General features: G+C 42.7%; 1 protein-coding gene across 5 annotated transcripts; it reads left to right on the top strand.

Moving 5' to 3' along the window:
• Positions 1-3506: 3506 nt before the first annotated feature.
• LOC140498939 (uncharacterized) lies at positions 3507-19003 on the top strand. Of its 5 annotated transcripts, none has more exons than XM_072599740.1 (6): positions 3523-3636; positions 5370-5461; positions 5817-5930; positions 6848-6974; positions 7479-7574; positions 17150-19003. In XM_072599740.1, exons 3-6 carry the CDS (start codon positions 5904-5906, stop codon positions 18649-18651), a joined length of 1752 nt encoding a protein of 583 aa, XP_072455841.1. In that variant the 5' UTR covers positions 3523-3636; positions 5370-5461; positions 5817-5903; the 3' UTR covers positions 18652-19003. The 5 variants fall into 5 exon arrangements, with proteins under 5 accessions (XP_072455844.1, XP_072455841.1, XP_072455840.1 ...); XM_072599739.1 differs by having other exon boundaries at positions 3531-3636; positions 5817-6022; XM_072599743.1 differs by lacking the exon at positions 5817-5930 and having other exon boundaries at positions 3507-3636.
• The last annotated feature ends 5285 nt before the right edge of the window (positions 19004-24288 follow it).

Below are 24288 nucleotides of genomic sequence, written 5' to 3'. Positions count from 1 at the left end.
GTACATATACATTCATATTGAACATATTTTCACATTAATCATGTTGTAAAGAAGAGTTAGAAACAGTGGGATGAACCATAAGAAAGAAGAAATAAAACAAAGCAAAGAGAGAAAGCAAACTGTCTGGCTTTAATCTGTGCTCAGACTCCATAGTTCTTTCTCTGGATGTGGACAGCATTTTCCATCATGAACTTTTTGAAGTTCTCTTAGAACCTTACTTATGTTGCTGAGAAGGGCTTTTCTTGGCAAAGATACTGGAGTGGTTTGCCATTTCTTTCTCTAACTCATTTTAGAAATGAGGAAACTGAGGCAAACAGGGTTAAGTGACTTGCCTAGGGTCACACATCTTAGTAAGTGTCTGAGGCCAAATTTGAACTCAGATCCTCCTGACTTCAAGCCCAGTGCTCTATTCACTGTGCCACCTAGCTGCCCCAATATGACAAATGATATCTCTAGTGGGGATAAACTAGAGGTCTTTCCGATATCTAATAAGTAAAGCAAGGATTCCATCACTATTACTCTGATGTGCTAGAAATGAGACCTTGCTATAGCAATGAGACAAAAAAAACAAAAGAAATTTTGAAGGAATAGACATAGGCAATGAAGAATATTTCTTGCAAATAAAATAGACTACTTATAAAAGCCTAGAGAATCAACAAAAAAATAGAAATAATAATTTATTACAGCTGTGGGTAGGAGGTATATTCTTTACCAAAGTCAAAGAAGCCATTATAAAAGACAGATAACTTTGTTTACTTGAAACTGAAAAGCTTCTCCACAGACAACATTAATAATTCTAAGATATTATGAAGGAAATTGACCAAAATGGAACACAGCTTTGTATCAAATTTCTGTGATAAGGATTTGGCATCTAAAACATAGAAACAAAAGTGATACATAAGTCTAAAAATAGACGTTTCCCCAATAAATGATCAAAGAATATGAATAAACAGTTCATGAAAGAAGAACTGAAAAGTATTCACAATCGTGTGAAAAATGCTCCAAGTCACTAATAATGAAATAAAAATAAAAACAACTTTCAGGTTTCACCACACACCCTGCAAATTGATAAAATGAATTTTTTTAAAAAGCAATAGTCAGTTTTGGAGAGGTTGGAGAAGAATAATCCACTGTTGGCAGAGCTGTGAAATAGCACAACTATTTGGGAAAGTAATTTGAATGTATGCAAGCAGAGTGCCTAAAATGGTCATAACCTTTAAATCAGAGACTCCATTCGTGGGCTTATACCCCAAGAAAGCCATCGATGAGGGAAAAGTCCCTATATACTCCAAAATACTCATAGTAGCCCTTTTGTGATAGCTAAGAATTGGAGGTGAAGCAAATGCCCATCCACTGGGGAATAGCTAAACAAAATGTGGTACGTAAACATCACAGGCTGTTGTTACACTGTACAAAATTATACATAAGAACACAGAGAAGCAAGACATATAAATGGATGCCGAGTGAAGTATGAAGAGCCAAGAAAACAAAATCAATAACTGTAATAATATAAATAGAAGAACAATGATAAACTACAAAGTTAAAGGTAAATGTAACAAAATTATAGACATTAAGCAAAGCTGGAATGAAAAGATATGAGAAGACACCCCCCAACCTACCCTTTGTCGGGGTGGGAATTCCACAGGGGTCCCACATGGTTCTTGTTTCCAGACTTTTTCATTATATGTTTCAATTGTGTTGTCATTTTTCCCTCTCTAAAAAATACTATTCGTCATACTGAAAGAAGTCTCTCTGGGAAAGGAAGAGGGAAATATACTTGGGATAACTATGGTGCTGTAAAACCCCCCAGAAAATATCAATAATTTAAAAAAAGAAATAGTAAATTCAGAAAAGTTCCAAGATATAAAATAAATTCATACAAATCATCAGCATTCCTAAGCCTAGATGTCATATTTAAAGAAATTATGAAGGAAACATGCTCAGATCTATTGAAAACAGCAGACAAAGTGAAAACAGAAAGAATCCACCAGTCACCTCTTGAAATGAACCCATAACCTAAAACTCCCAGGAACATTATAACCAAAATTGAGTTTCCTTGTTAAATAATAATAATAATAAAAAATACTGCAAGCAGCCAGTATGAAAGAGCTCAGGTACTGAGAAGTCACAGTCAGGATCACGCAAGATTTGACAGCTACCACTATAAAGAAGCAGAGTTTGGAAAGCAATAATCCAAGAGGGAAAAGATATAGGTTTACAATAAAAAATTATTTACCCATAAAAAAAAGAATAGACTTCTACGGGGGTAAGAACATTTTGTGAAATAGAGGACTTTTAAGCAACCATGATGGAAAGGTCAGAGCTGAGTGGAAGCACAAACACCGGAATCAAGAGAAACATAAAAAAGGAAATTTTCTGAGCTGCAAGAAGGAAGGAATCAATGTCTTCAAGAGATGAAGGCTGAAGTCAAAATACTCTCCCCCTCTCACACCTACCAGGAACTCCTCCTGAAGGGTTTTCACTGGAACAAATGTTTCAATCTCTGGAATGATCCCAGTTCTAAAATAGCTTGAAAATTTGTAGAAGACTCCCAGAGTCTGACTAGGTTTTCTCGGTCTACCTAATACTCTCCTTGTTGGTAGGCAGGTTGGTTGTTGTCCTTTGTTTTAGGAAATGACCCAAAGACATCACTCTTACCATTTTACTTTCCTTGTGTATAAATCCTCTCTAATACCAAGTACTTTTCACACTTAGTTTAAGGCTTATGATTAATTGAGGTATGCTTTTAAGGTATCAGATTATCTTTAAGTGGGGTAGGGTGACTTGAGTAAATCATCCCCTCCCATCCCCCAGACAGAAGCAGAAAGGTTAGGAAATGTAATGGGTCTCCAGAAGGAAGGGAATGGTTTCTCTTGAGGCTGTGGGTCATCCAGAGGAGATGTCTGTCTAGCAGGAAGCTGGAGAAGCTCCCTGGGACTGGAAAGAGAAGAGGTAGAACCATGGTGGGGTCATCTCCACTGAGATGATCACTGCATTTGGGGAGCTGATCAGAGAATCTTCACTGAAATATATAACTATATATAATATAATTTAAGTGCTATAAGTAATATATATATGAGATATAATAAGTAATTATAAGTAATTTAAGTATGTATATCTCATAGGGAGGATTCCCCTCCAGGTGTCTGGGGGCTCCATAGCCCTGTTCTTTCCAGGATGTCAAGATCCTTCACTGATCATGAAGACACAAGTTAAGGGGGCACCCAAAGAGGGGAACACGGAGAGGTTTCCTGGAGGAGGCAGCCCTTGAGCCCAGCCTAGAGGGGGAAGGGAGGAGGGAGTGCATTTCAGGCCGGGGGCGGGGTCCGGGACAACCTGCTGGGAACGCCCGAGGGCACCAGCAGGAGGTGAAGTAGAATGAAGTCCATGGACAGCACTACGGAGCCTCTTCGGAGCATGCGCACAAGGTACCCTTGGCCTCCGAACTACTACCCCCAGAAGTCCTTGCGGCCGAAGAAGAAACGGACCTTTTGTTGTTCCATAGCTTCCTATACCGGAAGTGCTCGCCACACCGGAGGTCGGTCCTTTCCCTGTTGTTCTGTGGCCGCTGCTCTTGGCCGCCATGGCCTGGGGCGCTCGGGGCCGGACCGTGGGCGACCCCGGGGCGGGAGCGAGGTAGGTCCGGGGACCCTGGCCTCCCCTCAGCGCTCTGCGTTCGAGTTCTGCCCCATCCTCGAGGATGCCCCTTGACTGGGCAAGCTTCAGTTAACGCCTCCGTGGAATGGGCGCCTAGGGGGGAGGGTCACGTGGGGAGGACCCAGTCACGTGATTTGGACTTGGGGCTGGAGCTGGGGTCAGGAAGCCCTAGTAACAAAAGTTACCTTTGTATCATTATTATATAATGTGTGTTACATTGTTATTATTAAGTAACAATGACTGTTACAGTTAACGTGTATCAGCGCCTCCTGCGTGCCAGGCGCCGGGCTAAGCGCTTTGCAAATATTACCTCATTTATGCTGACAACCGCCCTGGGAAGCAGGTGCTGTTGTCATGCTCATTTTATAGTGAAGCAAACTGAGGCAGAGGCGAAATGACCCGCCCAGCGTCACACAACCAGTAAGTGTCTGTGGGTGGATTTGAACTCAGGTTTTCCCAGCTCTGTGCCCGACGCTCTGTCCGCTACACTGCCAGTTTGATACTGGCTTCGTGATCCTGGCAAGCCACTGCATCCCTTCTTGCCTCCGTTTCTGAGTTTGTGAAATGGGAATAATAACTGAACCTACCTTCCAGGGTTGCACTGAGGATCAAACCCCTCCCCCAAGGGTTCTTTCCTGCCCTGTGCAGGGTCTCTGAACTGGGCTCTTTCATATTCATGTGTATAATTTATTTCCTATGTGATCCTCTGTTTTTTACAAATATGATCTGAGGAGCTCGTGGACATCCCCGCCCTGCCGCCCATCGGGGTCTGCCAGAGTGAGGCACTCCTAGCCCTCGCAGCTTCTCCCGCCCTTTCCTTCCCTCTGGTTGATGCCCTCCTCCCCTCTTGCTGGACTCCACAACAGACTGGCATCAACAGTGTCCACTGAGCAGGTGGGCTCATGGATCCCAGGCTCTCCTGCCTGAGAACCTGCACTGGCTCCCTGGGGACACATTCCTCGGCATGGCCTTCGAGGCCCCACACAGTCTGCTGGTGACCTCCTTCCAGGACCGACTTCTCAGGAGTCCCCAATTCTGGCCAGCCTGTGACCTTCACTTGACACTCCATCTCCTGCCTCTTGCATTTGCATCTTTTCTCCTGTGCGCGGGCTCCCTGCCCACCTCTGCCTTTCAGAATCCTTGTCCCAGACGTTGACTCCACTGAGTCAGATGGCTTTCCTGACCCATTGTTGTGTAGTTGTTTTCACTTGTGTCTGATTCTCCATGACAACGTTTGGGGTTTTCTTGGCAAAGTTACTATAGTGGTTGGCCATTTCCTTTTCTAGCTCATTTTACAGATGAGGAAACTAAGGCAAACAGGGTGAAGTGACTTTCCCAGGGTCACACAGCTAGTAAGTATCTGAGGTCACATTTGAACTCAGGTCTTCTTGATTCCAGGTCCAGCCCTCTGTGTGCACTGTGGTGCCCCGTAACCCTCTGACCACACACTGTCCTGCTTTTACCCTGTGAGCTGCCTTGTATTGACTCGTGCATCTGGACTGTTTACCTTTAATAGAAATCTTCCAAGGCCCAGGACTCACTTATTGATGTCCTTTTATCCCCAGTATCTGGTGCTGGACCTTGTCTGGTGTAGACATTTGATAATGGATGGATTAAATGTTGGAGAAGAGTCCGGAAGCTCTGACTTGGCCCTGGAAGGTGAGTGTGGGAGGCAGAGCCCACCCCTCTCATAGTTCCTGTTTCTTCCCCAGCTCTGCTTGTGGATGCCCAGCCTTGCCTGAGAAGTGGAAACACTGAGGAAGAGACAATGGCCCCCATACTCCTGGCAGCCGGGGCCCCCAAGGTGAGTGAGAGCTCCTCGATTCTGAAATGAGGGCCTCGGGATCCTTTTGTCTAAGCCCCCTGTTTTTCACAGAAAATAGGCTCTGAGAGGTAAAAGCAGCCTGTTCACGGGGTCTGGATGGGAAGCTGCAGAGCCAGTGTCTGAACCTGGGGGCTACTGAGGGAGAGTTTGACTCTCTGGCAACTCTGTCTTCCTGCACAATGGGGGACGATTCCCCCTTACACAGTGTCCCCATCTTCTCAGCCATGTTTGTCAGAGGGCCCAGGTCTGGGGTTTGCTCAGTGCTAACTGAATGACACTGTAGTGGTTGCACAAGAAGCGTGATACTAATAGCAACATTTCTATTACACCTAAGATTTGCAGTACAGATCACAAAAATGGGCGAGTACAAGTTACATGATGCCCATGTGGAGAATCAGAAGCTGGACCTCAGAGGGAAGGAATGCCTTGGATCACCGAGAGAGGAAAGGTTGGAGCCAGAATAGACAAGACGCTTCTAATTTCCCTTTTCCTCCCCTGCTTCCACTCAGGACCAGAGGAGACACTGAAACGCTGCTTCATGTTAGTCACACACTTCCTGTTATCTGAAGTCAGTGAGTTGGGGTGCTGCTCCACGGAGGTTTGGATCAGGCTGTGTTCACCAGCAAACACTTATTAAGGGCCTACTGTGTGCCAAGTGCCTACTATGTGTCAAACACCAGGACAGAAAGAGGCAAAAGCAAGGCAGTTCACACCCCAAAGGAGCTTCCAGTCTCATGGGGTCTCTCCCCTTGCAAAGATACAGGTGCAGGCGAGAGCAAGTCAGGACAACCAGAAGCATTCTTTGAGAGAAGACTCAGCCCTGATGAGGATTGAAGAGGCTCCTGGCCAAAGTGGGGATTGTGACTGGGACCTGCAGAGACTGACATTGAGGGAGGGAGTTCAGGCATGGCCAATAGTGTTGGAAGACTTTGTGATGAGGGAGAAAGAGAAAGAAATGTTTGGTTATTCATGAGGCTTGGCTGTTCTGTAGGCTCTGGTTAGAATGAATGCTTGTGGCTGGTGTTGGTACCAGGAGAGGTGGGAGCCACAGCGGCTCCTGGGCTGGGCTGAGAGGTAGCCCCCAAGGCTGGTAAGGGCTGGCCTGGAGTCTTGTGAATCAGATCAATGCAGATTTACATTGAAAAGGAAGGGAGGGGGAGCTTTGCTCATCCTAGTTCTTGGTAACTGGGAAGTTGTAACATCAGTATGATGAGGTACAGAATTCAGAGCCTAGGTCACACTGGCACATAGTAGGTGATCAGTAAATGCTTGTCTAGGACTCCCCACCACTCCTGGGCACCTACACCTTTCCTTTCAGGTTTTTATGATGGTCCTGGGTCCCCACAGTTACATTTATTATTTCAGGAATTGGTGACATTCAAGGACGTGACTGTGGACTTCACCTGGGAGGAGTGGGGGTGCCTGCACCCCTCTCAAAAGAAATTGTACCGGGAGGTGATGCTGGAGAACTACAGGAACCTGGTCTGCCTGGGTAAGGATGGGCCCCAGGCATCAGAGTCTGCACGTTGGCAGGGCTTTTCCTTCCTTCTTTCTGTAGTAAATGCTGTTATCCAATAAATGCCTGGAGTTTTACATCATCATCATTTGGCACACAATCTTTTCATGGTCCGGTGTCAGAGTCCTCACGACCAGATGAAAGTCGTAGAACTGGGAGCTGGCAGTCTCAGTGTGGCGCCCCAGGTCCTGCTGGTCAAGTGCCCCCCACGATGTGCCTCGTAGAGATGCCTGGAGACATGACGGGCTCTCATCCTTTTAGCAGGGTCAGGCTGAAGTGAACACCATTTCTTTTGGAATCCAAACCTGTTTTGTGACCAGATTTACAACCTTTGCCAGGAGTAAAGCAGAGCACAGAACGTTTGTCAAGAGTCTTTGGGACAACCTGTGCACTTTATCACTGCACGTCCATTCTTTCCCCAAAAGAGGAAGGGCAAAGGTTGAATTCTGAACCAGAGAATCTTTCTTTTCTCTTGAACAGGACTTGAATTTTCCAAACCACATGTGATCTGTCAGCTGGAGCATGGGGAAGCACCTTGGAAGCCAGAGGGAGACATCCCCAGGACCAGCCATCCAGGTGAACAAACAATTACCCAGCACGGAGTCATTCCAAGCAATGTCTGAGCTGGTCCATCCCTTGGGGCAGGGGTCTTAAATGACATGAAATGTATGAAGTACTTCGCCCAGTGCCGGGCACATAGTAGATGCTTAATAAATGCATGTTCTTCTCCCTTCCCAGCTTGCTTGGCCTGCACAGAGAAGCCAGTCTGTCTGACCATAGGTCCTTTATATGGCCTCTTCCCTGCAATCAGTCTCTTTCTTGGCCTTCCTCCACACCCAGTGTTAGAGAGAGAGGGGCCTCTGGTCAGGCATGACTCTTTCTCTCCCTCTTTTCTCTTGAGTGACCTTAGTTAGCCTCCCCAAATCCTCTGCTGCATCACCTTGTCTTGGGTGACCTGTTTTCACCAGCTAATACTGTGTGCTGTGAGTGCTTTGAGCCCTCATTTCTTGGTTGGAGGGTCTCCTGGTGGAGGCCTTCCAGCTTGGCGAATCAAGGCTAAGTGATGGGATGAGCCAGGATCATTAGGAAGGTGGTCATTATCATCACTCTTCATTTGGTAGTTTTCAGTTGTATTGATCTTTTGTGCTTATGTCACATTCACTGCCCAGAACATCCTTCCCTTCTCTCCAACTCAGAGTCATTCCTTATGACACAGAAAAAAAAGCAAAAGACAAAACAGTTGAGCGAGTTGTCTCCAGGATGGCTTGACAGTATTTCCTTGTTTCACCTCTGTCATCTCTCACCTGTGCAAGAAAGGGGATTGAGCATGTTCCAGTCTCTTCATCAGGACCAAGAAGGTTCCTTTCCTAAGGAGAAGAAATTGCATTGAGCGTGATTTATTATCAGACTTTACATGTGAAGAGTTCATTGTTTTTTATGGTGGCCACTTGTAGTCTCCCAAATTTGCACACTAAAATTTCACTGGAACAGGGGCATTTCATTGTAAGATTACTGTAAGTATGGTACCCGTCTCCTCCTGATCAAAGGTAAGCGTAGCTTCTGTCAGGGTAGTTCCTGGCATTTGTTGGTCTCCAAGTAGAGCAAGTTGGTCATCCCTCAACAGCAGCCCCACCCACTGTGGATAAACTTGCGGTTTATCATCTTTAGGCTAGAACTAACCAACCATAGTTTCCCACCCGGATATTAGGCTAGTCAGTCAGCAGGCATTTGTGAAGAGCCTGCTGTATGCCAGGCACTGTGGGAATCGCTGGGGACACAGAGAAGGGCAAACAGCCCCTGTCCTCAAGGAGCTCACCATCTTAACCTGTGTTCAGGCTGGGTTGCATCAAAGACAATCATGAGTGTAGGAAAGTGTGCATCAGGTGAACCTGTTCACTCAGGAGAGACCCCATCAGCATGATGGCCCGGGCCAGTCCACACAGAGAGCAAATGAACAACAGATGTTTATTGGGGGCCTTCAAGGGGCCTTGTTGCCAGATGCCTGCCCTTTGACCCCACGCAGACATCCATACTTGTTTGGGCTTGGAGAAGATGTGTGAAGACAAGGAAACTCCTCCCTCCTAGAGGAGCTCACGCCTCCTGGAAACCTGCAAGCAGCGTTCCGTTCCTGAGCTGTCTCTTCATTGGAGATCAGGAGGCTGTAAGGCCGCCTTGTAGTAACGTTCCCCCTTTGCTATTTGTGAATTGGGTTTGTGCATTGCAGGGGTAATGTTTACCACCTGACTTCATTTAGAGAAGATGTGCTGCTGAATGTTGGGGATCAGACAGGAGTTCACCTCACCTCCAGCTTTTGGAATGAGTCTGCAGAACCTAACACATGATGAGGAAGGGACAGGAATTTTTGCCCACTCTCATCATGAAAGATGACATAGGTTAGATAATGAGAATTATTTTCATCATGTTTCAGTTGTGTGACCTTTTCAGAAGGCTTATTACTTTTCTCGTTATGAGTGAGCAGGAGCAGGTCTATGGGAAATGATTCAGTAACTTCATAGAAGCTGTGTGGGGTCTGGCCACTGCAGTCAGAGCTCCGTGAGGAATGCCAGCCAATGACCCTGGTAGCTCAACCCTTGACCCCTCACTGTCTGTCTCTGGACAGACTGAGTAGATCTGACTTGTTCTGCCTGCTAGGGTGCAGTCCTCCTTTGGTATGGAACCATGGAGTCTTCAAGAATGCTGTGGCTGCCTTGCTCAGCTCCTGTAGATGTGATAAACTAGGGGCCTGTGAGGTCTGGGATTTCTACACAGCTGAGAGCCTCATGCATGGCCCAGTAGGCTGTGAGGTCCCCAGAGAGATCAGCCGTGGAGAGCTGCAGGCATGGTGGCACAAGGGAAGTATGGGGGACAGACTCCAGACAGGTTGTGCAACCTCTCAGTGCATGGGTGTGGTCCTCCCATCCCCCAGGTATCCAGAAGTGAACAGGTTGTTTGTCTCCATTACATGCCCTTGCTGTTAACTGGAACCTTAGGGACAGTCTGTCCTCTTCATCTGAGGAGTGAGGAGCTCTGGATGACCACATGTTGCCGGGGATGTGGGCTTTGCCTGGCTTCTGCTTTAGTCTCCGCCTCAGTGGAACTTGGGAGGGAGGCTCACCCTTAGAAGAGAAGGCAGTTAGCTTTCAGTTATTGCTCAGCCCTGGTGGAGCAGAACCTCGCTGCAGCTAGCAGGGCAGACTTCTCAGAGCAGCAGGTTTAGATGTCATTTATTAAAGCCCAGCCAGTTCATCAGCTCACCTGTGGCTGACGTTTGTGCTCTGGTGTGGAAAGATTCATGCGCTGCAGTTTGGAATAAGGACACATGAGAGGATCCTGGAGAGGAGGGTGGACTTGATTCCACCTTCTCCTTCTTACTACTCCATGTCTCCTTGCTCCCCAGGCAGGAGCAGATCACCCATGTGATCTTGTCTCCCCCACTCCCCCGTCTTCTTTCTCCTGGCCAGTGGTTATCATGGTCCTCATTTTTCAAACCAAATCTAGTGATTAAACTTTATTAAATGAACCCACAGGGCATCTTTTGAACTTGAGTTATTAGGAAAATCCTGAATTGCACTATCTGATTAAACCTTACCATCAGCTGTCTGAAGAAATCCTCATGGGCTGGGTCCTCTTTGTTCATAATCTCAAAGGTTCCAGTGTTAATTCAGATCTCACAGAGAGGTGTCTTGGTTGGGTTCTCCAGAGACAGCACTAGGAGTGCTGAGTTCTGAATCTAGTCCCTAGCAATTCTGGGAGGGTACAGAGCTTTTACAGCTGGCCGATTTTATATTGGCATCTACATCAGCTAGTTATGACTGACCTTGATATTCTGAAAGAAGTCACAGCTTAATGTTGACCTAGAATTTCTGTGGGTATGACTTTCTTCATCTAGTATATGACCCCCTGACCACCCCCACCCCCCATAATTTTTCATGCTTTTTGGGCCCCTGTAGTTATTTATTACTCTTTTTAAAATTTAATTTCTAATTTAATAAACATTTATTTTCTCTCCTTACCACATTCCTCACTTTTAATAAAGGAAAAAGAAAACCCTTGTAAAAAATAATTTATATCCAAGCAAAACAAATCCCCACATGAAGATATGATTCTGTCCCGTCCCTTTGTGTGTCCCAGCCCCCTAAGCTATGCTGTTTTCTGTTATCATGGAGACCAGTCTTCCTAAAATCTTTAACATGGGTTCAAAAAATCAGCTGTATGAGCAGAACCAGAAGAATTTATACATTATTCTAAACACACAACTCTGAAAGACTTTAGAACTCTGATCTCCCCAGTCACCAGCCACAATTCTATAGAACTCATGCTCTCCATTGCCGGATGGAGAAATATTGGACTCAGAGTGCAGGTTGAGACCAATTTTTTTTCATGGTCATTGGGGGAATTAATTTTGCTTTACTTTACATACTTGTAACAAGGATTTTGTTTTTCTCAGCGTGGGGAAGGGAGAATGGTAAGGAAGTGGGAGGGAAAGGTCAATTTTTTTTTGGAAAAAATTTTAATTAGAAAAAAAATCATTGACAAGATAATAGTTCTGAAAAAATAGGTAGGTTTATCCATTCTGGGTGTCTCTTGTCTCTTGTGTTTGCTTTTAAGGATTCTGCCCAGGGCTGGTCTTTTCATGAGGAATGCTCAAAAGTTCTCAATTATAGTAAAGGTCACAGAATAACAGGGTGAGAGTTGGAAGGGATTTCAGCAGCCATCTTTCTAGTTCAACCCATAGACAGAAAGAATCTACAATATGCCTTTTTATTTCCCTGTAGGATTGTAGTTACACAGAATATCATTCTTGGTTATAACCTTATTCTTTTACCTTTTGATCTCTCGTAATTCCAGCATAGTGTGTGTGAGTCCCTTGCTACTTGGACTCTTTCTTTTTGAATGTTGGCGGTATTTTTCATTGACTTGGTAGCTCTGCATTTTGCCTACAGCACTGTTGAATATTTCAGTTTGGGCCTTCTCTGAAGACGTGACTGGTAGCTTCTTTTATTTTCATTTTGCCCTCTGCTTCTAATTGTTTCCGGCAGTTTTCTTTTATTATTTCTTAAAATTTGACTTCTAGGTTTTTGGTTTGGTTATGATTTTTTTAAAGAAGTCTAAGGATTCTTAAATGTTCTGTCCTCAGCCTGTTTTGCAGGTTAATTATTTTAAGTACCTGATGTGGGCTTTTTACTTTGTTCTAAAACTTCTTCTTGCTTCATGGAATCATTGCGTGCTGTTTGTTGTGTTAGATTTTTCCAGGAGTGTAACAAACATTTGGTTCGTATTTCCTTTTGTTCTTTCTCCTCATTTTTTCCTCTGGTAGTCTTCATTTCCCTCTTTTATCTTGTTCCATCTCTCCCAGCCCCTCCTGGAATCCTTATGGCTCAGACATTCTTTTTCTGAGTCTGCTTGCACTTACAGTGGAGTTTCTCTTCTCTGCGTTGACAAGTCATGGGCTTCTCGTAGTTTGCTGTTCAGTGATTTCATTTATGTCTCACTCTTTGCGACCTCATCTGGGGTTTTCTTGGCAGATAATGGAGTAATTTACTGTTGCTTTCTCCGCCTCATTTTATAGAAGAGGAACTAAGGCAAGCAGAGTTGAGTGACTTGTCCAAGATCACACAGCTAGTAGGTGTCTGAGACTTGATTTGAATTCAGGAAGATGAGTCTTTCTGCCTCCAGGCCCGGTGCTCAGTGCACTGTGGTACCACCTAGGTGCCTCTAACTCATAGTACTTCTTCACTGTATTAGAAGTAGTTTTCTCCGTTTACTCCTACCTCTGGCCTTAGTTTCTAGATTGGGACTCTTGCCAGGGCAAGAGTGCCTTTCCCTCTCATACTCTCAGATGAGATGGCCAGACCCAGACCCTAGTTCTAGCCCCTCTGTGATCTGGATGTTACCACTACTCTGCTCTACAAATATTTTTACGAAGAAAGATCTTTTCCTTTCAGTAACATCCTCAACATCACGTCTTGGGAAATGGAATCATGGAGTCTGAAGAGTTTTGTCACTCTTGTCTTCTGCTGTGACACTTCCCCAAAAGAAGATGCCTGTTCATAGCCCCAGCTCCAGCAGGTGTGTCACAACAGTTCTGCTCAGTGAAGCTCCATCAACATTTAATTTTATTCTTTATTTTCTAAAAAACTTATTTTGCTAACTGAATGGGGGACAGAGAAGTCTTGCCTCTGTTGCTTTCATTCATATTTCTCTGTAACCGGAGAATTTGAACAGTTGTGTAGTTACTGGTTATCAGCTGTGTTTTCTGAGAAATGCGTATACTTTGGACCATATCTCATTTGGCAGATAAATTTTTAAAATTGTAACAAGTCCTAATGGATTTTGAATATCAGATTTTGTACAGAAGTAATTATTGTAAAGATTTGTCTTTAGATTTTTTTCCTTTCCTTTGTATTCCAATTCGTTTATTTCTTGTGCAACAACCCTTTAATTTTATAGAATCAAGTGCATCTATTTTGCCTCTTTTTATTTTGTTTTTAGGAACGTTAACAATTTTGCTCCTTTACAATGACAACGCACATATAATTTTATTCTAGCTTTCCTAGTTTGTGTTTTTTCTTATTTATATTTTGATTTTTTATCACCTGGGAACTTTTCATGTTACATATAGTGCGAGATGTGATGTGTTGAGTTTATCCCCATGCATGCTGTCTAATTTTTCAAGTAATATTATTGAATAATTATTCCCTTGTGATCTGAAGTTATCAAACATTATTCTTTTTTAAAAATTAATTTATTTAATTTTAGTTTTCAATATTCATTTCCATAAGCTTTTGAGTTTTAAATTTTCTCCACCACCCTCCCCTTTCCCCTACCCAGATGGCTTGCAATCTTATAAAGGCTGTACATATACATTCTTATTAAATAAATTTTCACGTTCATATTATAAAGAAGAATTAGAATGAATGGGAGACAACAGCAAGAGATAGAAAGAGAAATTCCATTTAAAGCTATGGTAGACACTATAAAATATCTGGGAGTCTACCTGCCAAAACAAACCCAGGGAATATATAATTACAAAGCACGTTTTGCACTTCTCACATCTAAGTAAGTGGAAAAACATCAGTTGCTTGTGGGTAGGCTGAGCTTATATAATAAAATGACAATTTTGTTATATGAATAATGACAATTCTACCTAAATTAATTTACTTACCAAGTGCCATACCAATCAAACTACCAGATACTTATTTTCTAGAGTTAGAAAAAATAATATCAGAATTCATCTGGAAAAACAAAAGGTCCAGCATATCAAGGGAACTAATGAAAAGAAATGCCAGGGAAGGTGGCTTAGCGCTACCAGATCTCAAATTGTATTATAAATCAGCAGTCATCAAAACCACTTGGTGCTGGCTCAGAAATAGAGGGGTAGACCAGTGGAATTAGGTACTGAAGACACAGTAGTCTATGAATATAGCAATCTACTGTTTGATAAACCCAAGGACCCCAGCGTATGAGATAAGTACTCACTGTTTGACAAAAACTGCTGGGAAAACTGGATAACAAATGTGGTGGAAACTGGGCATAGACTAATGCCTGACACCATACGCAAGAATAAAATTAAAATGGATACATGATCTAGGTGTAAAGACTAATGCTATAAACAAATTAGGGGAGCAAGGAATAGTGTATTTGTCAGATTTATGGAGAATGAAGAAATTTTTGACCCAAACGAGATAGAGAACATTATGAAGTCCATAATGGATGATTTTGGTTACATTAAATTGAAAAGTTTTTCCACAAACAAGCCCAGTGCAGCCAAGATTAGGAGGGAAGTAGAAAATTGGGAAAGAATTTTTGGAACTAGTGTCTGTGATAAAGGCCTCATTTCTAAAATATGGAGAGAATTGGGTCAAATGTACAAGGATACAAGCCATTCCCCAATTGATAAATGGTCAAAGGATATGAACAGGCAATTTTCAGAGGAAGAAATTAAAGCTTTCTATAGTTATATGAAAAAATGCTCAAAATCACTTGATTAGAGAGATGCAAATCAAAACAACTCTGAGGTACCACATTACACTTGTAAGATTGGCTAATATGACAAAACAGGAAGATGATAAATGCTGGAGAAGATGTGGGAGAGTTGGAACACTAATTCATTGTTGGTGGAACTGTGAGCTGATCCAGCCATTCTGGAGAGCAATTTGGAACATACCCTTTGACCTAGCAATATTGCTTCTAGGACTGTATCCCAAAGAGATCATAAAAATGGGAAAGGGTCCCACCTGTACAAAAATATTTAAAGTAGCTCTCTTTGTGGTGGCCACGAATTGAAAGTCAAGGGGATATGCCCATCCATTGGGGAATGAAAACAAGTTGTGGTATATGATTGTAATGGAATACTGTTGTACTATAAGAAATGATGAACAGGAAGACTTCAGAGAGGCCTGGAAGGACTCATATGAACTACTGCTGAGTGAAAGGAGCAGAACCAGGAGAACTTTGTACACAGCAACAACCACAGTGTGCGAGAATTTTGCTAGTAGACTTAGTCCTTCATAGCAATGCAAGGACCTAAAACATTCGCAGTGGACTCGAGGCAAAATGCCTTCCACATCCAGAGAAATAACTATGGAGTCTGAAAGCAGAATGAAGCAGACCATTTTCTCTTGTGTTTTGTTTTATGATTCCTCCCACTCATTTTAATTCTTCTATGCAACATGACTAAGGTGAAAATGTATTTAATAGGAATGTATGTGTAGAACCTATATAAGATCTTGGGGAGGGAGTGAGGAAGGTAGGGGAAGGAGGAGAAAAAAATCTAAGATATATGGAAGTGATTGTAGAAAACTGAAAACAAATAAAATAATTTTTTAAAAAAAGAATGAGTGGGAAGAACCAGGAGAAAGAAAAAAAATTAAAAAACAGAGCAAATGGTATGCTTCAATCTGCATTCGGATTTAATAGTTCTCTCTCTGGATGTATGAAACATCATTGTATTATATACCTTTCATTCTCATTATAAATTTTGTGTTCTTTTAATCTAAAAGTTAATTTGGATAGTACTGCCATCCTAGTTACAGACATTACAGAATTTGCCAAATTCTAGGCAAACTCTGTTTATGACATTCCCATGATCTACCAGACATAACCAAGTTAAAAAGGAAATTAGTTTATTCACACATATCTTGTTCTTGAAAAAGCCAGGATATTGCCACTTTTTCTATGTTACAGTACATTCTGGAAAATGTGATAACTGAATGACCTGCTAGCCTCACAAGATAGTTTATGGGATCAATGAGAAAGCATTTATTCAGTAAAGTAGAAATGAATATCCAAATGTTGTTGTTGTCCTTTTTTCTTGAAGAGGACCAAAATGACATCTCTGTGTTAGAGTTAAGTTACTGTGTGTCCAGCTGTGGTTGGTCAGACCAATTTGAGTTTGGAAAACTGTACCATAGATCTGTCACAAATAGTCCATGTGAACATTTGGAGTAGATTCTCTAAATTTGCGTATCCTGTGTTTTTTTTCAATTCTACTTTACTCACAGACCACAGCACCTTCCCTGATGTGGGCACATCATACTAGATGGTCCTATACCAGTGTCTCCCATGTCACACATTCAGTTCCAGAAGAGAGAACTTGAGAGCATCCTTGTATCACTTCTAACCATCTTGTGAGTGCTTGCCTGGTGTGAATTCTACATAAAATAGGCTTTTAGACAAGCTTACATTTGGCATCTGAACATCATAGCTAGCCCATCATAGTTGCATTCTCTGCAGTAGAGCTTGAATGCTTAGCAGTTTAGTTCAAGAAAGGACCTCAGTGTCTGGTATCTTATCCTGCCAAGTGTTTTCAGAATCTTCCTAAGACAATTCAAATGGAAGCAATTCAGTATTGGCATGGCACTGGTATACTGTACAGGTTTCACAGGCATACAACATGAGGTCAGCACAATATAGGCTCTGTAGACCTTCAGTTTGGTTTAATACCTCTTCTGTCCCACGCTTTCCTTCTGAACTTCCCAAATACTGATTTAGCTCTGGCAACACATGCATCAGCCTCATTTTCAAGAGTAGTATTCTTATTTGGTATATGTTTTGATATTTGAATAATTTTCTTTATGAGTATGATAGAACAAAGGACTGAGTATAATACATGGGTACCAGGAAATACTTACTTGTTGTCTTTCTTTCAGATTGGAAGAGGAACCCTGAAACCAAGGAGTCACTCCCTGAGATGGGCAGTTTTATGGAAGAGTCATCCCAGGATACAAGTGGCATAAGTGATGTTCCCTGTTTCTCTAGAATGGGACTAAGCTGGGAATATGGGATCAAGTCCAAGAAGACGCAGAATACAGAGGAGAAAGATCATATATTCAATGATTGTGGAAAGGCCTTCTTCCACAACACCAGCCTTATTGGCCATCAGAGAATAGAGGCTGTAGAAAAACCTTCTGTGTGCAGTGAAGGTGAGAAAGGCTTCTATCAGAACAAACATCTTAATCAAAACCAGAAAATTCTTACAGGGGAGAAATCTTTTGTATGTGATGAATGTGGCAAGGTCTTCCATCAGAAGTTAGGACTTAGGGAACACCAGAAAATTCATACTGCAGAGAAAACATATGAATGTATTGAAAGTGGAAAGGCCTTCTATCTAAATAGTAAATTTATTCAACATCGGAGAGTTCATCCTGGAGAGAAACCTTATGAATGTAATATATGTAGGAAGGCCTTCCGTTGGAAGTCACATCTTACTCGACATCAGACAATTCATTCTGGTGAAAAACCTTATGTATGTAATGAATGTGGGAAGGCTTACCACAAGAGGTCAGTGCTTACTGAACATCAGAGAACTCATACTGGAGAGAAACCTTATGAATGTAATAAATGTGGAAAGACCTTCCGATGGAGCACACATCTTAGTCGACATCAAAGAATTCATACTGGAGAGAAACCTTACATATGTAAGGAATGTGGAAAAGCCTTCCGACAAAAGACAGTGCTTACTGAACATCAGAGAACTCATACAGGAGAGAAACCTTATGAATGTAATGAATGTGGAAAGTCTTTTCGATGGAGGACGGTGCGTGCTGAACATCGGAAAACCCATACTGGAGAGAAACCTTATGAATGCAATGAATGTGGGAAGTGCTTCCATTGGAACGCAAACCTTACTCGTCATCAGAGAATTCACACTGGAGAGAAACCTTATGAATGTGGGAAAGTTTTCCACCAGAAGTCAGCACTTCCTGAACATCAGAAGCCTCATACTGGAGAAAAACTTTATGAATGTAATGAATGTGGAAAGACCTTTCAGTGGAGCACAAATCTTACTCGACATCAAAGAATTCATACTGGAGAAAAACCTTATGAATGTAATGAATGTGGAAAGACTTTTCGATGGAGTACAGTGCTTCTGGAACACCAGAGAATTCACACAGGGGAGAAACCTTATGAATGTAATGAATGTGGAAAAACCTTCCAGTGGAACACGAACCTTACTCGACATCAGAGAACTCATACTGGAGAGAAACCTTACGATTGTAGGAAGGTCTTCCACCAGAGAACCCAGCTCGCTCAACATGAGAGCATTTGTGCTGGAGAGAAACTTTATGAATGTAGTGAGTGTGGGAAGGCCTTCCATCAGAAAGCAGGACTCACTCGACATCAAAGAACTCATACTAGACAGAAACTTTAAGAATGTAATGATATGGAAAGGCATTTCACAGGAGCATAGAACTTACTGGACATCAGACAATTCATACTTGACATAAATCTTTTGAATGTATTATGTACAGGAATGCCTCCTGCCAGAAGATGAGTCACCATCATACAATTTGTACTGGAAAAAAACACCTCAATGAATGTAATGATCATGGGATAACTTTCTTCGAGAACAGTGAACTTTCTCAACTTCAGAGAATTCATATTGGAGAGAAACCTGAATAATGTAAAGTACTCTGAAGAAAATGTATGTCAGAAGGATTCAGATTGCATACTTTTCTTGACAATTTTAGTATTTAAACTAAAAAGAATTTTTGTAAATTAAATCAGTCTCATGTCTCATATGGGATAATTCAGACCTTTTCATCTTTCCTCAAGCTTCCAAGTTATTCCTTCCCCAGGTTTATAGCTGATAACTTAGACTGTTCGTTGAGAACATGATGACAATCTGACAACAGCGGGTTCCCTAAACTTTACTTCTCCAAAATTTGCAAAATAATCACCAGCACTTTCCTCTTCCTTACCAAGAACAACAGAATTATCCCTCATTGCTAAAGCTTAACTTGTGCCTGTGCCTTTGATCTCATATAGTATGACCTACTCTAGAACTCTATTCCATCATTTTCATTCAGCAGAATATTCATTCTCTGATGCCTCTTCATTTTATTCCTCTCTATTAACTCCTTCAAATATAGTCTTAATACCTCTGCACCTCACTTGCTACCCACATCCACCAACCTTTTTTCTTCTAGCTTTATTACCCCAAACTTGTTGGGAAAAAAGTGATCATATCCATTTCTGGTTTCTTACCATCTACCCTCTCATCGTAAACTGGATTCTTTCTGGCTCCAACCCAGCCACTCTCTTTGCCTTGAGGTCCCGAACTCAAAATCTGTCATCCTATGAACTACCAAATGCCATAGTTCTTTCTGTCCTCATTCTTTTTTTCCCTTTGTTTGATAAAGAATTTGACCTGTTTGACTCTTTTCTCCTGGCTGCTTTCTTTTCAGGATAAAAAATTATTTGTTTCTCATTTTTGACTGCTCTCTCTCCCTCTCCCTCTCTCCCTCTCTCCTCTCTCCTCTCTCCCCTCTCCCCTCTCCCCTCTCCCCTCTCCCCTCTCCCCTCTCCCCTCTCCCCTCTCCCCTCTCCCCTCTCCTCTCTCTCTCTCTCTCTCTCTCTCTCTCTCTCTCTCTCTCTCTCTCTCTCTCTCTCTCTCTCTCTCTCTCCTCTTCTCTTCTCCCTATACTACACCTTCCTTGGGAATTACATTTCGTATTTTTATGGTATTTCAAAAGCTAAAAGACTTTCAGAATAATTTCAAACCAGGTGTGGGAGGGTGACAAAGGGGCTTGATGCTTTGCATAGCAGCTACATCACATTCATTGTATTAAAAAACAACTAGGTTTTATTTTTAAGGATATTTAGCTTCATTTTAAAAAGTGTTTTCTAAATGCGTTTTATTTTTGGTGTACCATGCCATTTCCCAATAACCTTATTGCTATCACCATCTGTAATTCCTTTGGGTCGCATGACCTTATACTTCTCCGGATCTGTCAGCTCTGTGGCATCTTTCACATCCTGTTTCCAGCCACAGAACAATATCAACATCTCTGCTAGTGGAACAAGTTTCTCCATCAGCTCTCCTGTGACTCTAGCCTTTCACCGTTCCTTTGACTTCTCAAACCAAAATTTTCTCCGCAACCACCATTCTCATGATTGTGACTTGGGGAAATAGAAGCTACTTGAAGGCTGGGACTTCCTCTTTTTTTTATATGTCTCCTTAGCCTTTAGCACACAGCACTTGCCTCAGTGAAAGTAAATGGCCCTGCTCCCCTTTTAGAAACATGAAGAAAGCATTTTTCTCAGCATTGTCCTAGCCTGAAGTTTTTGGACTAATCTGAATGAGAAACTTTCTCAGTCTTATTGGAACAGTGCCCTTCGTGAATCATTTTTTGCCCTTATCAGAGTCCTCATTTCATTCTTTGAAGTGCATTGGCTGACTGTCATCCTGTACAGTAGAGTTGGGACATGGGTAAAGGGTGTTTCATTTGTCCATTTAGAAGCTGCACTCTTTCTCCACTCTTGGACCCTTCTAGGGTAATGATCTAACTAAGAGAAGGAAGAAGTCTTTGAAGTCTCTTTCTAGTTCTCGCTTGACCACCTGGAAAAGGGAATTAGACAGTGGCCAAAGCAAGATTGAATGACTTTGGGAAAATGAGTCTCCTAGAGTCCCTTGAAGTTAAGTGACTTGTTCTCTTTGTTGAAGCAAACTATGAGGAGCTAATCGGATCGGAGTGGAGGTGACCTCCGGTAAGGCCCTGGCTCTCAGGGTCAGGTCCAGGCTTCTATCCCTAACATAGACAACTGGATCAAGTGTGGATTCTGCCTAAGATGAGGCAAGGGTTTAAAATACATTCATTGTCCTCTTTGAACATTTGATCCTGCACACCCAGCTCTGGAGTAGGCTGATCATTGTGATGCCTGGCCTTAAATGCCCCCAACTCAAAGCTGAATTCTCTACTACAGATGAGTCTAACATAGACTACTGGCTCCCCATCCGGGTGCCACATGTAGAAGGAATAGGCCTGCCTTCTGCTGTGCATGAGCACCAACGTCCCCTCTGTGAGCACCTCTTCCCCATGGACGGTGGCACCGGAAATGAGCCACTTAGAGTCTTGCCCTTGTGAGGGATGCCTTGGCCTGGCTTAGGCTCTGGGTTGCAGAGACGCCTTAGAGCAGAGCAATATAGCAGGGTTGGCAGGAAAGAGGTGGGCAGTCCTTTGTTCCACAGGATGCCTTTCCTTCTTAGAGGGATACAGCTGGCACTTCTGTCCAGGCACCCTCTGAGAGCTGACTTTTGTCACTGGATGATACTATGAATGGCTGGGAGGGAGAGAGACATTTTCTCCAACCAGGCACACAGCTTCCCTGGCCCAGCCCTGTTCCCCTCAAGGTAGGAGCAAGAGCTTTAGGATTGGAGTCTTTGGACAAAGGTTCAAGTGGCACTGTAGCCATTTACTATCTGGAAGTCCTTGCCCTCTGGTGGTTTCAGTTTCCTCCTCTAAAAAAAGGAGGGGTTGGGGGTTGAAGGCTCTGAGGCAGCTGGTGGTACAGGGGAAAAAGCACTGGCCCTGGAGTTAGGAGGACCTGAGTTCAAATGCAGCTTCAGACACTTACTAGCTGTGTGGCCTCGGGCAAGTTACTCAACCTCTGCCTCAGTTTGTTTATCTGTGAAGTGGAGATAATAGTTCTTCGCAAGGATGTTATGAGGATGAAGCAAGATGCAAACCTTGAAGTACCAAGTGTTTGCTATTATTTGTGATCTTTGCACTTAAGACCCTCGGAACAGAACCAGCCTGCCCCCAGGACCAGCGTGTTTCTTAATTCCCACTGTATGCTTGAAAGTCATTAAAGTCCTGAAGAAAAGGTGGCTTCTTCTTCCACTGTTTTAGCCAGTGTGGATATTGTTTTCCTGGTTCTTACTTAACTTCATGTTCCTCTGAATTCTTCATGTTCATTATTCCTTCTCCCACAATAATATCCCCATTACATTCATGTCCCCTGACTTGTTTAACTGTTTCTCAGTCCTTTGGGCACCAATTTTGTTGCCAGTTTCTGCTACCACATAAAATGTTGCTATGAATGCTTTTTGGCGTGTGAGACCTTTCTGTTTCTGGGTCTGGGGTTCAGCCCTTGACAATTTGTGTCAAGTGCTGTACGAGGCCATATCAATTGACCGACTTCCTTAAGTATATTAGTGGTTTCCTTTAACCTATTCAGCTTCCCTTGGATGACAACAGAATTAGTTTTTATCATATTTTTACTGAGGAGAAGAAAAAATCTAAAGAGACTCAGAAAAGTTTCAGACACTGAAGAAAAAAAAACTTTTTTTCCAGTGAAAGCAAACTTTCCAAACTATTAAATTACTTGTCAAATTAAATATTTAAGTTAATTAAGTTAACTATTGGAATTGAGGCAGAGTTTCACGGAATGGTCGACCGCATAGTGGGATTCCCTGCCTGCTGCGGTGATCAGGCCAAAAAAGCTAGATAGTGCAGTGGATAGAGCACTAGCGCTGGAGTTGGGAGACCCAGAGTTCAAATCTGGTCTTGGATACTTACTAGCTGTGTGACCCTGGGCAAGCCACTTACGTTAACTATTAAGTAAGACTTCAGGAGGGCATATGCGGTGTTTCTAAAAGAAAACAACAAGTCGCTCACGATGATATCCCCTGATGCTTCTGTATTTTTTCATTTCTCTATGAAGAACAAGACTGACTCCATCCTCAAGCAGCCTTGACAGTAAGAACCTACCTATGCAACAAGGCCATTCTTCTGAGATTGTTCAGTCACTTCAGGCCTGTTTGACCCTCCGTGACCCCATTTGGGGTTTTCCTGGCAGAGACGCTGGAGTGGTTTGCCATTTCCTTCTCCAGCTCATTTTACAGATGAAGAAACTGAGACCTATAGAGTTAAGGGTCACACAGCTAGTCAGTATCTGAGGTCATACCTGAACTCAGGTCTATCTGACTCCAGGTCTTGTTCTCTATCCACTGCACCACCTACCTGCTCCCCTTCTGAAATGATGGATCTGTTTTGGAGGTGATTTAGAATGTGAAACAATCCAATACAGCTTAATTCATTGCCCCGGAAACCTATAAGAACGGTAACTAGCACTTATATGGTGCCTACTCTGTGCCAAGCCCTGTGCCAAGCTCTGTGCCAAGCTCTGTGCCAAGCTCTGTGCTAAGTGCTTTACAAATGTGACTTAACTTGGCTTCACAACCATTTCACAGATGATGAAACTCAAGGTTCGAGGTTCAATAATTTGCCTAAAGTCCCACACCTCCCTGAGTATCTGAGGTTGGATTTCAATTCAGGTCTCCCTGACTCCAGGCCCAAGGCTCCATCTACCTTGTCACCTGGCTGCATCTGCCTTGTAGGATTTAAAGTGGAAATGCTGGGGAAATTTTATAAAAATATACCCAAGTCTTCCTGCCTCTTTCCTTCTCTCTCTCTCTCTCTGTCTCTCTCTCCATATCTCTGCTTTTCTCCATCCTTCTGTCTGTCCCTGCCTCTGTGTCTCTCTGTCTCTCTGTCTCTTTGTATCTCTGTCTCTGTTTGTGTTTGTGTCTCTGAGTGCCTCTGTCTCTCTCTGAAACGTTTTAGTGTTAAATGAAAGTTTACAACTTGAAATTTGATATCTGAGTTCAAAACCACTTCTCACAATGAAATTTAACCCCTTCCCCCCAAACCTGACAGAAGCCGAGAGACAGAGAGAGAGAGAGAGAGAGAGAGAGAGAGAGAGGAGAGAGAGAGAGAGAGAGACTAATTAGGAAATTGGCTCACAGAGGAACTTGCCCTTCCCCCTTCTCTGCCCCCACCAAAAATAAACTGACTTACTTAGGAACTTTTTTCTAAGGCAGTATAAGGTTTATTTAAGGATGTCCTTGGATTTTGCATTTTTTTTACCTCAAGTACTGAATTCAGTTTTCTCTTTTGTATGTCTCTATTTTATAAGTAAATGTTATTCTTAATAAAACATTGTTACAAAATAGCATAAAATCTTGACTTTTATGATAGCCTTCTGTATAGTTAATACAGACATA

This window comes from Notamacropus eugenii, chromosome 4, assembly GCF_028372415.1.
Source record: "Notamacropus eugenii isolate mMacEug1 chromosome 4, mMacEug1.pri_v2, whole genome shotgun sequence".
Classification (NCBI taxonomy): Eukaryota; Metazoa; Chordata; class Mammalia; order Diprotodontia; family Macropodidae; genus Notamacropus; species Notamacropus eugenii.
The sequence above is the reverse complement of the archived record's forward strand: the minus strand, read 5'-3'. Positions and strand labels throughout refer to the sequence as shown.

What these genes read in the sequence shown, in the direction of transcription:
- LOC140498939 (XM_072599739.1), top strand. Translation starts at nt 5,858, where the DNA reads ATGATGCCCATGTGGAGAATCAGAAGCTGGACCTCAGAGGGAAGGAAT. An exon ending in ACACTGAAACGCTGCTTCAT is followed by an intron (nt 6,023 to 6,847) that starts GTTAGTCACACA and finishes TTATTATTTCAG; the next exon opens with GAATTGGTGACATTCAAGGA. An exon ending in CCCCAGGACCAGCCATCCAG is followed by an intron (nt 7,575 to 17,149) that starts GTGAACAAACAA and finishes TCTTTCTTTCAG; the next exon opens with ATTGGAAGAGGAACCCTGAA.